We start from the raw sequence: 15,479 nt of genomic DNA on the forward strand, positions 1-15,479 counted from the left end.
TATTGCCCCCACAAACTGGGTCCTCATTTCACCTACCTTAGAAAGGATGGAAGGCTGAGTCAGCCTTGAGCCTTGGAGAGATTCGAACCAGCAGTAATTGCAGGCAGCTGTGTTAATAACAGGGTGCTTAGACCACTGTACCATCAAGGCTCCATCAAGGTATAAGTTATAGATCTCCATGCCAGGCTATCTGAGTGATGCCATAGATGTGTAGCTTCGATCTCTGCAGTCTATACATTTCTATCGTGTTTCCCAAAAAATGTCCTCCCCGAAAATAAGCCCTCCCCCGAAAATAAATCTCCCCTGAAAATAAGCCCTCTCCCAAAAATAAGTCCTTCCCAAAAATATTTAAATATTTAAAATATTTAAAATGTACCAATTGCACCCATTCCTAAACCAGGAAGCCCTGTTCATTGTCAGTCACACCTTAGTCACCTCCCAATTAGATTACTACAATATGCTTTTGGGGGCTGCCTTTGAAGAATATTCAAAAGTTTCATCTGGTGCAAAATGTGGTAGCTTAATAAATTATGGGTGCTGATTGCTTAGCACATGTGCCATCTCTGCACCGTAAGCTGCATGGCTGCTAGTACAGTTCCAGGTAGAATTCAAGGTGCTACTGGTTGCCTTCAAAGACTATGATGGCTTGAGGTTGGGTTACCTATGGGAATTTCACTTTCCAATGCCGTTTAACTGTTCCATTATTTCTGGTGAAGAGTACCAGGATCCATAATGAAGGTATTTTCTGTCCTGTCATTCCTCCTCCTCCTTCCTCTCTCTCCCCCCACCCCGCCCTGTCTCTGTCTCTGTCTGTCTCTCTGTCTCTCTGTTTCTCTCTCTCTGTTTCTCTCTCTCTGTCTCTCTCTCTCTCTCTCACTCACACACACACACACACACACACACACACACACACACACACACACACACATCAGATGAGACTTGCCACAACCCTGCTACCTTTTCTCAAGACATTAAAAATCCTAGTTTTGCTTGTTAAGTTTGGGGCCCTGACACTGTGAGAAAGTCTGCTTCTTGGTTATACTGATTGTGAAGTGTTGCATTTGTTCCTAGTTGCTATTTTATGCTGTTATGTTATTTATGTTTTTAATTACTGGTTGAGTTTTTACTCTGCTTTTATTTTGTTTTCATTTTAGCTACTCAGAGTCATGTATACAAAGTAAATACATAACATATGGCAGGAAGAGGTCTTCAGCAGACATTATTTGCTTCTGAATAACAAAATAACAGAGCTGGAAGGGACTTTGAAGGTCTTCTAGTCCAACCCCCTGCTATATCATGCTATACCATTTCATACAAATGGTTGTCCAATGTCTTCTTAAAAACCACAATTTTGGAGGCATGTTGTTTTCTGGATTAGGCAAGCAGAAGCTTTCTTTGTGAGCCCACAATCCACAACATGATTTATTGGTAGTGACTACCAACTTAATTGCATTTGGTAACTCACGGGTAACTAATGCAAGTTTCTGTATCAGTAACAGAGAAACACTGGAACTGCACAGTAAGCCTGTGACTGCTGCATTTTGGATCACATGTTTTTTTCTGGATGATTTTCAAAGCAGCCTTATGTGGCCTTATGTGGAACAAATTGCAATAATTCCCTTGTGAGTTAGCAAAGGCTTGAATGATTATGCTCAGAGCCTCCTGTTCCAGATAAGGCTACAACTGGTATATCAATTTATCAATTGGTCAAAGCTTCTACTTGTTCTTCCAGCAACAGCAATGAATCAAAGATGTCTGTCCCCACCTGCCTCTCCATCCCCAAGATATAGGCTTGTGTCTCTGGGGAGCATAACTTCATTAAATTTTAAATTTGATATAATTTTGAATCAGTAGACTTCTGAATTAACATCCACTTTGTCAAAGGGTTTGGAATGCTTATTTAATGGCATGTCAAACAACAACAACACAACATCTAAAATGGGACAAAAATGTATTACTGACCAAATACCTCATTTTCTGATATTGGATCCTGGATGAACCTAAAGGAGTGGAAAATAAAATGATTATAATAATACTTGGGAAGGACTCAATAGGTGGATAAAAAATCCAAATCCAATTTAAACATTTGGCTAACTATGCAACCAACTATAATAGCATTCACTTAATTATTCTGAAATTTAAAGAAGAATCTCACTATGTTATTTTGATATTATGTTGTAGAGTTTAAACACCATGACCATTTGGATTAAATAAACCAGGTCTACAAAAATGCATATCCTAGAAAATTTGAGAAAGGACCATATCATTTATCATAAAGCTTTGGATGAGTAAATTATTTTTCTATCCCTTTAATTCATTTGAGTCCCACTTCATCCTTCATAAATATAGTTGACTTATATTATTGAAAAGCATCTGGAAGCTCCAGTTGGTGCAAAATGCAGCGGCTCACATGGTTTTGTGCAGACCCCGGTGTGCACATGTATCACCTCTCCTGTGGGAGCTGCATTGGTTGCCAATTTGCTTCCAGGTGCAATTCAAAGTGCTGGTTGTCACCTTTAAAGCCCTTCATGGCTTGTGACCAGGTTATCTGAGGGATTGTCTCTTGCCAGTCACATCTACCTGACCCATCAGAGCAGGGAGGCAGGGAATGTTGCGGGTCCTATCCCCAAGGGAGATACACCTGGTGAGACCCCGAAGAAGGACCTTCTCCGTGGTGGCCACCTTTCTCTGGAACATCATTCTCCAGAGATTAGAATGGCCCCCACTCTAATACTCTCCCAGAAGACGCTGAAGACCTGGTTCTGCCAGCGGGCCTGGGGAACCCAGAGTGGTGTGGAGCCCATTAAATGGCTTGTGTGATCTGCTGTTGCCGGGATGGGGGATGGGAGGTGTGGGGGATGATTTTGTTATATTTTACTATATTAATTTACTTGATTCTTTTTGTTAGTTTTTATTGTTTTAAATGTGGTTTTATATTCTGTAAGCCACTTTGAGTCGCCATGGGTGAATAGGTGGCAATATAAATTCAATAAATAAAATAAAATAAATAAATAAATTATGCAATGTATGCTGTGAGAAGAGTTAATTGACTGTAATACAAAAATAAATTCAACTGCATAGCTTAGAAAATATTATCTGATATGAGATACTTGCAGAAGAGTGGTCATAGTTTGCTGCTCAGTAGTTTAATATGCATTAAAGCTTTTTTTTTTTTAATCCAGGACTGCAAATTTGTGTCACCAGTAATTGGGTTGGAATATTTATACAAGGGCCTCAAAATTCTACAGTAGCAAAATCTATCTTCTCCCATTTGCCAACAACCCAACTAATCATTTTAATCCTTATGGACACTGTAGACTAGAGATTATTCTCCACTGCCTATGATCAATTTCTTGCTGAGCATGTAGTGCATGGCTAGCTTCCAGCATCAGACTAGGATAGCCCAACTCTATGATTAGACAGAGTGAGGCAGTACATATTGGGCAGCACACATAGTTCTGTTGGATTGCAGAACTATGCATGTTACATTACTTTGAAATACACTGTCTATACTACGATGATGTTCTCAAATGTGGTGAAGGATGCTATGTTGAAGCAGACAGCAAAATTAGAAGTGAAGTGCAGAAGAGAAGGATGGAAGAGAGATTATTGCAGTGGTAAGGACTCAACTGAAACTCTCGAACTTGGAGATGAAAGGAATAGATTGTGTTGCTGGATTATTGGAAATGTATGTGTTTAGATGTGTTGCTTTGTGCTTTAGTAAATGCAACCCCTTAAGATATAGGAATAGGACGAGGTAGATAATTGGAATTGTTACTGCCAAGGATCCTGGTTTTGGACAAGCAATGCAGTTTGAGACAGTGATGTGCAGAGACCAATAAAGCAAGCTTATACTCTGAGCTTTCAGTTCGCTGTTATCATTCAAGGAAGCAGTTTATCAGTAATCAGTTTCTTTGTGCTATGATTCCTATTACTTAAAGTCAATTATCAAATTCTGGATGAGAATTTAATTCTGGCTTGCACCAATCAAGACCCATAACGGCAAAAGGAGAGGGGATTTCTCATCTGGGTTTTAGATTTGGCATCAGGCAGCAGCCCAAAAGAAAGAAGAGGAAGTGGCTTTTGTCTTCTTTTGGGAGGCTTTGCATGTGACCAGAAGCAGTATACTACAGATAATAGCGGGTGCCAGGCTTTTCTACTGACACTGAATCAGAAATTCAGAAATTATATCAGGTATTCATAGTTACCATGACAACCATTGGTTTATTCCAAATCATCATGGCCCTGACTCATGTGGGTGGCCAAATGTTACACCTCACTTTTGTCTCAGAATGGAAGTGATATGTTCTGAGACCGAAGGATATTAACATCTGTCTCTTATCATGGTCAGATCATTCTCTGACTGCTAAACAGCTGACAGATAAACCAATTGTTTCACCTCAGATTATGCTGTCTACAAAGTAATTAGATACAAAAGAGAAGAGGATCGCTTTTATATGTAATAAACAGAAAAGAATATTTTAACATCTCATTATGAAGATGTACTTTTCAAAAATTCATATTACCTCTGCTATTTAACAGCAGTGTTTTCAGTTTTCATTTAGTTATAGTGTTAAATAACACAGGAGACTGCTTTAATCTAAATCAAACCATTGCTCTTTCTAATATAATTCTAAGATTTTAGATACTTTTGCGGGAGGAATCACAGATGATTTCTACAGTGGTACCTGCACACATGTGCCTTCAGGTTAGTCTTGACTGCTGGCACCTGCCTTGTGTTTAAGGCAGGCCTAGAACCCACAATTTTTAGCCCAGTGTCTTTAACCATTATATTAGATTAAGTCTTGTACTACAATTTACATCCCACCAGTGTATATAGAGCTATAAAACTTTCCTCTAAAGCTATGGATACAATTCTTCTATGCTGGGAATTTCTGGAAACTTCTATACTAGGGGTGTTAAACTGGCGTCCTGTGGGCCAGATGCATCACGCACAGGTCATGCCCACCCCAGCTCTGCAAATGGGAAAAATGCCACAAAACATCATGTGATGGTAACATGATGCAGCGAGTTTGACACCCGTGTTCTACACTAACTGAATAATTCCTCAAATGTGTTAAGATCCTTCCTCCCCAACTAATATATATGCCCAAGCCAGGGTTTCTTCTTTTCATCCCAGTGGAATACTTGAAGCACCTTCTACTGTTTAGAATGAATCTATTTGTAACCATGTAGGAGATGAGATTTTAGTGAGAATAGATGGCACTTACCGGTATTTAAAAAATAGTATTACAAGCTTCAATACTTTCAGAACTACATTTTTCAAGTAATTACCATTTGTTAACACTTAACAACCACTTTGTCCAAACAAAGTCACTACTTAATAAAATAAAATGGTTTAACAGTTAATCTCAGCTCATTTTGCAAACTGATTTGTGTTTGGTTGAAAAGCAATGGGAAAACTTATCAGAAGATGTTCAGTTTATTGATATTGTGGTAGAAGTTTTCTGAAAAATAGTTTATGATTATATAATCACCTACAGGTCCTACAATGTGAACAAGCAGTAGATAGGAGCATAAAGATACAAAAAGGTCTACATCTTATGCCATGCAGCTAGATTTTGCACCCTAGACCCAGTAGCCCTACTTGGGTAAACCAAAATCAGATTAACTATTTGAAACACTGTTTCAGCCCATGCATCAAATTATATAAAATAATTGTAATAAATACAAATAATTGCAGTACATAATCCTGCCAAAATTATGAAAGCAAAAGTTTATAATTGCAAACAAAATGGCAGATAGCTGATAATGAACTGAGCAATTATTTTAGTTTTCAAAATTCACTTGTGCAGAGGATAGCCAGACATTCCATTAAAAGAACAGAGGCTAGGTAAGTAAACAAGTCTAAGATACCAAATGGAACAATCCAGTGCAACGATCTCCACTTACTTTCTTTCTTTTATTGTTGTGTTTTCAGCATTAGCACATTCCTTTGAGAAAAAGAGAAGAAGCAAAAAGGTTACTTTCAAGTTGTTTGAAGGAATAATAAATAAAATTTGTTTACAAAGCACTTCTCTAACAGAATACATTTTTGTTCCCAATATTTTTATTAGTTTATCAAAATATAAAATACAAAGAAAAATTAAAATAATGTGAAAGTAAAGGAAGAAACAGAGAAGAGGGAAAAATCTTGGGCATAAGGGGGAGAAAGGAAAAAAAAGCATTGACTTCCAAATCTTTTTAGCCCAGTAGAAAAGCTAATAACATACAGCCTCAACTTTTTACTTTTACATAATAATATATATCAGTCATTTCTATAACAACAAATCTATCCAATCAGCAAAACGCAAAGTCAAAGTTTCATTTTTTTAAAACCTCAAGCACAAAGTTTAGAAGTAGTTTTCAAGTAGAAACAAAGCTGTATTGTTTTCTTTGATTAGGGCAGTCAATTAAACCATCTCTGCTAATTCCATCAGTTTTTCCAGCGAGCCAGCCATTGCAGGAATTAAAGTATCTTTCCATTTTTGTGCATAAAGCATTCTTGCTGCTGTCAGCATAGCTAACAATAAAGTTCCATTTCCCCCCCAAGTTTTTTATCCATTAAACCTAAAAGAAAAGTCTCTGGTTTCATCTTTATATTCACTTTAAGAATCCTACTCCAATATATAAAAGGTATTTCAAATGTATGTTGGAAATGTAAATGTAAAGAAGGAACTTCTTAACATGTCTGGTGGACATGTAGCAAAGCAAAAAGAAAAAGAAAAAGACCCTGGAATAGGAAAAGTATTGGAGCACAATACTTCTTTAAAATATATTTATTATTTTGCAGTAAGACAATGGAAATGGGTGAGTTGTTTATTCTTGTAGCATTTTTCGAAGCTACTATAAGAAAATACATTTGAAGCCCAATAAATATCTGAAGGTATTATTACAAATCTGCTTTTGGGAAATAAGTATCTATTTCTATATCTTTACCAACTAATTTTGAGAGGGATTGCAGTATTAATCCTTTACAGAAAAAGAGTAATGCAAGCTTATCCCATAATAAATTGAAAAAACAGTTGGTTGACAGTGGCCATGATGCAAAATATTATGATAATATATCTATTACCTATTTTTTATTTAGATTTAACCCTTCAACACTTTTTCTGGATTCTTCACATAGTAGAGTTGCTCTCTGCTTATAAGCGAGAACTCCTAAAGTATTCTGATTGTTCTACAGGCACAAAATCTGGAAATAATACATAAATCAATATGTAATGCTTTGTTGTTTTGATTGAAGCTGCTCTCCCAAGTTTTGTATCATATTTAAATAAACATTTAGGATTGATTTTGAACAGTATGTATATTTGAATTCCTAATGCACTGTTCAAAACCTGAAAATTACAATACTATATTATAGAACAATTTAAACTACTTCTTGGCATTGATATTGCAACAACAGCTTGAATCCAATCAGCAACAGAATGACCCTTATTTACAAAGAAATCTGGTATTACGAGGGCTGGATTCATCCCATGAAACAAAGAAGAAAAGGAAGTCTCAGAACCATTACTCATTACAGTTACACACAATTCAACAATATTTGGAGGTGCTTTAGAACACACTTGTAAAAGTATAGAACCTCTCATTAAAACAGTTGCTTGTTTTTTCAGGCTTCTGTAGGAGCCTGGAATCAAAAGATGCAGATGTTTTAAGAATTATATTAATGATATGACTGATTTAATGTCATTAAATGCCATTAAAACAACCTCATATATTTTTCAGCTTTGTGCAAACTGGAAGAGAGAAGAACAAGGGAGACAGCTTTAACAAATAGTAGAGGTTATGTACTCACTCACATGAGTTCTGAAATATTTTTTTCAAAACATTTTCAAACCTGAAAATGTCCCAAAAATTATTCATAAAGTATTCATAAAGAATACATTTAAGCAAATGTTTAGGCACAAAATCACAAAAGCATGTAAAGAATGAGTCAATACTATATCCCACTTCCTGACAGATGAATAACCAGTTCTTCTGTCCCTTTCCCCCCAACTTTTGTTCCTATTTCAACTTACTGTCAGTACTGAGCACATTTAATACTCGGTTTTATGAAAGTGTGTTCTTCCTTGGGGGTTATTTTCTGAATTTTTGTTTAGATCCACCAACTTGATTTTTTTTCCCCCTAAGCATATTCATATTTAGTTCTCAGTGTCACCTATTTATTACCATCCTGTTGGCACTTGTCAAATGAGTTTGTGATTGGACAGGGTGATGAAAATACCTCCTGGTGTTTAACAGGTGGATTTTTATATTTACTGAAAAATCAAAGTATATAATACTGATTTTAAAATATAAATGTCAGGACTGGTTTCACTTTAAAAAAAATTGGTACTATATGTTTTCTTTTCAATTCTTTCATTACACTGACTATCTCAGCACAACTGGACCGCAGCCTTTAGGTACAGTATGGCAGAATTAACTAAATGTGATTCTACAGACCTTGCTGTAATCCAACTTTCACATTTTTCATCATTGGACAGGTTGAATAAGAAGCATGGAAGATACATGCTCCCATCATAAAAATAAAGACTGCTAGATCTGAATTGCAAAAGTCTAGATGACCACTAGAATTAAAAAGTATAGAAAAACTCTGACTCTCAACAACATTGGCATATTGAAAAGATACACTCCTGTTAGAGTGCAGGATTATGTAGTAATGGTACCTACAGATGATGGTGATGATGATGATGATGATGATGATGATGATTACCTGTTTCCCCCAAAATAAGACATCTCCTTTTGAGCGCATGGCAATAAGGCCAAGCGCTTATTTCATGGTTCAAAAAAATATAAGATAAGGTCTTATTTTAGGGGAAACATGGTATTATTATTATTATTATTATTATTATTATTATTATTATTCTCTTTTATTCATTATACATGAAACTCAGTCAACTGAGCATTTAAAAATGTATCACAAATATCATTGACTGGCACTGATGGTTGAAATTTATCAACCAAGTATCTTCTTAAGATGTATGATATTTTGAGTAGCACAGTTTTTTGCAGTTCCACTAATTTATTGCAGGAAGCTGCAATTTCTTGAGGTATTTTATAAAATTCTTGGACATGGTATCAAGTGCCCCAATTACAATGGGTATCACTGTCACTGTCATCCATAATCGCGTAGTTTCGATGGCCAGGTCACAATATTTCGTGATTTTTTCCAGTTCTTTTTCTTCAATTTTGGCATCTCTTGGTACAGCGATATCAATAAATTGTATGCTTCGGTTTTCAACAACTATGATATCTGGCATGACGATCTGTCTGTATTCGAAAGTTCCACAAGAGCTTCACCTTCTCATTTTCAGCAACTTTTTTCACTTTATGTTCCTATGACTTTTTGGATACAGGTAAATTGTAGTTTTTACATAATGACCAGTGGATTAATTTAACAACTTGGTCATGTCTAGCTTTGTAATCAGTTTGCACGATTTTGCTGCACTCACATATTAAATGTGAAATAGTTTCAACTTTGTCATTGCAAAGTCGGCAGTTTGTTTTATTATTATTATTATTATTATTATTATTATTATTATTATTATTATTATTATTATTATTATTATTATCATGTTTCCCTGAAAATATGCACTTGTCCTTATTTTTGAGGAGGTCTTATTATTTTGGGGCGCATGGAGCAAGACGGGAATCTTCTTGCCATCTTACCTGATTTCCAGCTCTGTCTCCCTAACCCTGACCAGAGGAAATAGCAAGGACCGGCTGTGCATGTGTTTAAATATTTTCAGGGAGGGCTTATTTTCGGGGGAGGGCTTATATTTGGGGAAGGGCTTATTTTCAGGGAAACATGGTATTATTATTGTTGTTGTTGATGATGATGTTGTTGTTGTTCTGGCAATTCATCCTGATTCTCCCAGACATTTCCCAAGCAGAATTTCTTTCAGCATTTCAAGACTTTCACTAAATCTTCTCTCAGTAAGGGTACCTTTAAGGAATGTTCCTCACTCCTGAGGCATCCAGTAAAAAGAATACTCTGGGTCAGTGTCAAACTCAAGTCCCGTGGACCAATCTCCTTTTGTTTTGTTTTTAGTTTGTTTCGCTAGCCCTCTGCCAGCGAAAATGGTGCTCAGGGGGACTATGTGTGCAGCCCCCTCAAGCTCTGTTTTCACTGGCAGAGGGCTGAAGAAGGCTGTCACAGCTGAAAATGAGGGCCAGGGGGGCACATGCAGCCCCCCAGCTCCATTTTTGCTGGCAGAAGGCTAACAAAACAAAATAAAAACAAAACAAAGGAGAAATGTTTCCCCTTTTGATTTTGAGCATCCAAGAAGGGACAAGAAAAGAGCAAGGGAAAGAGGAAAGACAAAGTAAAAGAAGGAAAGATGAGAAGAGAGCAAGGAAGGAAAAATAAGTAAAGAGGGGAAGGAAGAAGGGAGGGAGGGAGGGAGGGAGGAGATTATAATGAGAGGGAGGGAAGATTTGAGGAAAGTCCTGCTTTAGTACTTAGTACTAAGTACTTTAGTACTTAGCACCACAGGTGCCCCCAACATGAGTGACTTTGAGCTGGTCATGCCTACACCAGCCTCCCAAGGTCAAACACAACCCTGATGGGGCCCTCAATGAAATGGAGTTTGACACCCCTGCTCTAGGTTATGAAAAGTAATAACTATTACCTGCAGATCCAATATCTACGCATTTCAATTGGCAGCATTACACAGATATCTTCAAGCCACAGTAAATACCAAATGAATGGAAAGATATTCCTCACTCTTGAGAATCTGACTTAGAGATAGCAATCTTTCTTTCTCACATGTTCAACAGCTGAAAAGTCAGTACACTTTTAAAACACAATCGATGTTCACACATTCCTACTTTAAAACCACAGGTATCTTTCAAACTTCTCATGGAGCATTCTGTCACTCTCTTCATTCTGGCTAGTTGAACCTTTTCAAAATCTGTACTTGCTAGCCATTGCAAATTTCATGTTCCTTTTTCTGTATTTCTTAATCCTTCCTCTGCCTACACGTACTGGGCACTCTTTTACAGGTGAAATACAATATTCATCTCTTCATCTCCACATTAGTCAATCTATAAAGGCCTTTGCCCTTCACTTCTTATGAAATCTCTCCCTTGCTTTAAGTCTTGTGTCTTATCTCTATTTATCTTCTTATGCTGCCTCTTATTCAGGACTCCTACTTTTACTTTAAAGCTCTGGCTCCTCTTTCAAGGCCATCCAAAGGTGGGAGTGTCAATCAGGTGGCAGAGACATACTCAAACCCTCAACTTTTAAATATGCAATGCATGTAAAAAAAAGGAACAAGATTCTGAATATATGGTCATATCTGATATTTTTACTTTTTAAACCAGCATGCCATGGTAATCTATTATTTCCAAATGAACTTCTCCCCTTTTTCCCCTTCTGCATATTATGGCCTGATCAAATACTTTACATTCACAGCTATACTTTTCCCAAACCCTACATTTGTTTCTAATTTCTCAAAAGAATTTCTCCCTCCTTTGGAAGCTCCATAGTTTTGATTTCTTAGTAGATTCTACACTATGTGCCATTATTTTTTTCCATTATCTTAAGCCCATTATCTTTTTCTGGTGAGCAGTTTATTTTTCTTATTTGCTTTAATATCCAAGGATGCTTGATTCTCTGCTGCTAACTTTCTACTTATAGATCTATAGTATAATTATATATTATAATATAATAACCAAATACCTAGCATCAGGTTAATATCCTCACTTCTCATTGCAATCCCCTACAATATAAGATGTGTCACAGATGTAGCCTGAAGAGAAGTGTCTTCTCTGTGGGGGCACCCGCCCTCTGGAATGAGTTACCCCCAGGGATACGACTGATCCCGGACCTCCGGACCTTTCGCTGGGCTCTGAAGACTTTTTTATTTCAGCAAGCTGGGCTGGCTTAAAATTTTTAATTGGTTAATTTTATGGGTAAGGGGTTTTAAATTGGGGGAAGCCAATATAGATTTAATTATGTTTTAAAGTATTTTAATGTTTATATTGTATGTTTTTTAATCCTGGCTGTTCACCGCCCCGAGTCCTTTGGGAGAGGGGCGGTATAAAAATTTAATAAATGAAATGAAATGAAATGAATACAAAATTGTATTCAATTAGGGTCAAATCCTTATATTTCTTTTTAAAAAGCCTGCTAATTTTTTTTTAAAACGCTATTAGCTTGTCTTCTAAGTGATAATATTCAGATGGTGACTGATCAAATGCAAAATGAGATGAGAATATAAGTAATTTCAGTAAGCTTAGAGTAAGCTTACCTATGAATGGTAGGTAGCAAAATATACAAGGCAGCAATAATTCCTCAAATTTATTATCCTTGAAAATATTTATGCAGAAGATAAGAAGCAATGTTCTTCATTAAACTGCATAGATACACTAATGAACCAAAATATGAAACTTTGCTGGAGAGTCTGATTTCCTATCTTTAAAACTGTCTGACATCATCTACTCTATTAGCCAAGGTAGATGCTGCAGACCTTCAGTCAGACTCCCTCGTAGAAAGTGGATACAGCACCCACATCAAATATAGTTTTCTTCCTCTATTTTAGAGTATTAAGACATTGCTTGCCTGTTGATTGTACAAAGACATTTATTTAGTATTAATTTTTTGATCCAACTTAATCTCATGTAAGTATATTAGAATTAATCTTGAAAATGATGACAGCAAGGTTGCTGCAGAAATCCCAGTCTTGGTTTAAAGGATAATGGAATGATAAACAGGTCCCAATGTAAGGTATGGAAATTAAGTTGAGGTGCTAAAGAGTCTGAAGAGGAGCTGTTTGGAATATATATTTAATTTTCTAAACTGTACTTACTTTATCAAAATAGAAGATACTGGAATGTAAGTGTTGTCACCAGAAGATGATATTTATGTTAGGTAAAGGAGATAATTTTGGATAGTGCAAGTGAGAAAAAATAATTATAGGCACCCAAAAGAAAAGTATAACAGATTTGCTTACTTAAAGCATTTTTATTCCACTTTTAGCCAATCAAAATATGTCAGGTGGCCTGATAGATGTTAGCTAGCTGACAGTTGAGCAGAAATAAAAGTAGCATTTGTCTCATCAAGGTGAAAGGAAGGTCCTGATATTTTTTTTCTGTCTCCACAGTCTGAACTTTTGCTGCTAGCCATATGAAGTGTATGTATGTATGTATGTGATATATATATCCTTATTTGCCATCATGACCTTGAGAGGTACAGTAGAGATCTCTACCAATTATTCATTTTGATCTCTTTTTGTGATATGTAAAGATTTTTAAAAAGCAAGAAAGTTGATTTTTAGTTATTTTGTTTTGGACTAATTTAGGACTCTGAGAATAAATCGAATGAAACATTCTTCATCTTCGTTTATTAAACTGATTAACGCAACAATCTTGTCTTGCACAATTGCACCGTTTTATTTTTTCTTTTAATACTTTTATCTAAGTTGTCCTGTTTGTCAAAGCAAATATGAAATGTTCATTCAGAAATTGTGGCAAAGCTAAATCTATTCTAGGCAGCCTATCTTGTTATTGTCTCTGATAACACACACAAACATGAGGTTACAGAAACTTAGAGAAGCAGTTGCTGTTGGAATATCCTGACCAGTCCCGTCCGCTCCATAGGGACAAGAAGAATCAGGAATGACTTTGCTCACAGCCATTCATCCTTGGAGTTATATCTTGATTGGACAATTGCAATTAGATAGGTTAGAAGGGCTATGCATTAGAACACTTTATCTGTGAAACTACCTTCTATTATCAGGTAATGACATCCACTATAATTCAGAATAACTCAAAAGGACACTTGATCAAAGTATTATCATCATCAGGGACTATTAGGACATGTCTTTTCTGTTACTTCTCCTCCCTTGGAATAGTTTTTTACTTGAGGTCAAAACAGCCCCAATGCCAATGACATTTAGGAAAGCTGCTAAGATCTGGCTATTTTGAGAAAGCGTTTATAGACTGGTAGCATGTTGGATTCCCCATCCTGCAAAAGGAGATTACCATTATTTCCACATGTGAAGATGAATGGAAGGATGTTGCTGTTACCTCTGCTATAATTTTTGAGCTACTGTTTTTTATTGTTTGTGTATTTTTTTTAGTATTTGTAAGCTATTTGATGAATGGCATTTACATTGCTGCAAATAAATAAATGAGAAACAACTGAACAACAAGCAATTAATTAGCATACACAGAAGGGCATATAATTGTATTGCGCTTCACATCTGACCAAACCTGTAGTAAAAGTAAACAGGCTATGTATATAATTTTCTTCAAAAATTGTTATATATATATCCAGATAGATGGTTAGAGATTAACTACTCCTGTGTAAATGAGTACTCAGTTTTTGGGCAGAATCTCAATTCTCTCCTGAGTTAGGGTTAGGATTAGCAGTTCAAACTGTTAAAGAAAACAAACTATATGATACAGAAAGCCAGAAGTATGTTGGATTTTTGATATTCACTGAGCTTAGTTTTTTTCTTTCAGACGTTCCATTATGATCATCATCATCATCATCTTTATCCTCATCATCATCATTGAATAGGAGCATAGAATTTGCTGGTTATTTATATAGAAAAGCTTCCCCAGCCAGTACTGGTTGGGGTGTAGTTTCTTCTTTGATGGTTCCTTAATTACAGTGTTATTTCTTCCTTAGTTGTTTATCTGCTGCTATTCCCTGCTTCCTGGGTGTTGGCTGGTATGGGTTGGGAGATGCTCTTACCTGGATGTTATTTGCTTCCTTTTTTATTTTAGGTTCTATGTCTTTTTTAAAAAATGATATGTAGATGGAGTTCATGTATATGTGTCTGATGATGGTTGATTTATCTGAATGGCAAGCTTTCAGGCATTTTTTAAAAATATTTTTGTATTTGGCTTGGTCTACAATATCAATAGTTTCCCAGATGAAATTGTGCTTCAGTTTCTCTATCTCGTGATAATTAATGAATTTCATCATATTTCCTAGTGCCAGTTGATGTTCATGAAGGCATTCTGCCAGTTGTCTACCTCTCTTTCCTACACAGTGACTGTTGTAGTCATTATATGTTGTGGATTACTTCTGTGTATTCTTCTTTGGTTACAAAGAAAATGACTGGAAGAAAACAAACAGCTCAGTAAACATGAAGAATCCCAAACTTGAACTCTGAACTGTATATCTTCTCTACAATTGCAAACAGAAACAATTATAATGCTGGATATAGCCAAATCTTAATGCCTGGAGTTTGTCTTCTAGTCGTATTATATCTTAACAAATCTTTATCATCTTATGTCTGATTTTTCTCTTCCTCTTCAATAAACATGTAGGTGTGTATATTTGTTTGTTTGTTTGTTTAATGTATGTATGTATTTATTTATTTAAATTAAAATAGTCACAAGCAATTCTGTATGGTTAATGAAAAAAACCCTAAAAAAATAATTACCTAAAATAATTATTAACAAATATTAAATGATTAAACACTGTAAGAAAAGCTGAAATAAAATGAATAGATGAA

The 15,479-nt window shown here is 35.8% G+C and overlaps 1 protein-coding gene across 1 annotated transcript in view; it reads right to left on the bottom strand.

Moving 5' to 3' along the window:
* The window catches only part of SAMSN1 (SAM domain, SH3 domain and nuclear localization signals 1), an 80,739-nt gene that overhangs the window by 61,738 nt on the left and 3,522 nt on the right, over positions 1–15,479 (bottom strand). Inside the window, exons 3-4 of the mRNA XM_034422770.3 lie at positions 5,914–5,954; positions 1,963–2,000 (exon numbers count right to left, since the gene is read on the bottom strand). Of these exons, the coding sequence (XP_034278661.2) occupies positions 1,963–2,000; positions 5,914–5,954 (79 nt within the window). The remainder of the gene's footprint in view (positions 1–1,962; positions 2,001–5,913; positions 5,955–15,479) is intronic.

The sequence above is a fragment of the Pantherophis guttatus genome, chromosome 5 (genome assembly GCF_059756535.1).
Source record: "Pantherophis guttatus breed Tessera chromosome 5, ASM5975653v1, whole genome shotgun sequence".
Classification (NCBI taxonomy): Eukaryota; Metazoa; Chordata; class Lepidosauria; order Squamata; family Colubridae; genus Pantherophis; species Pantherophis guttatus.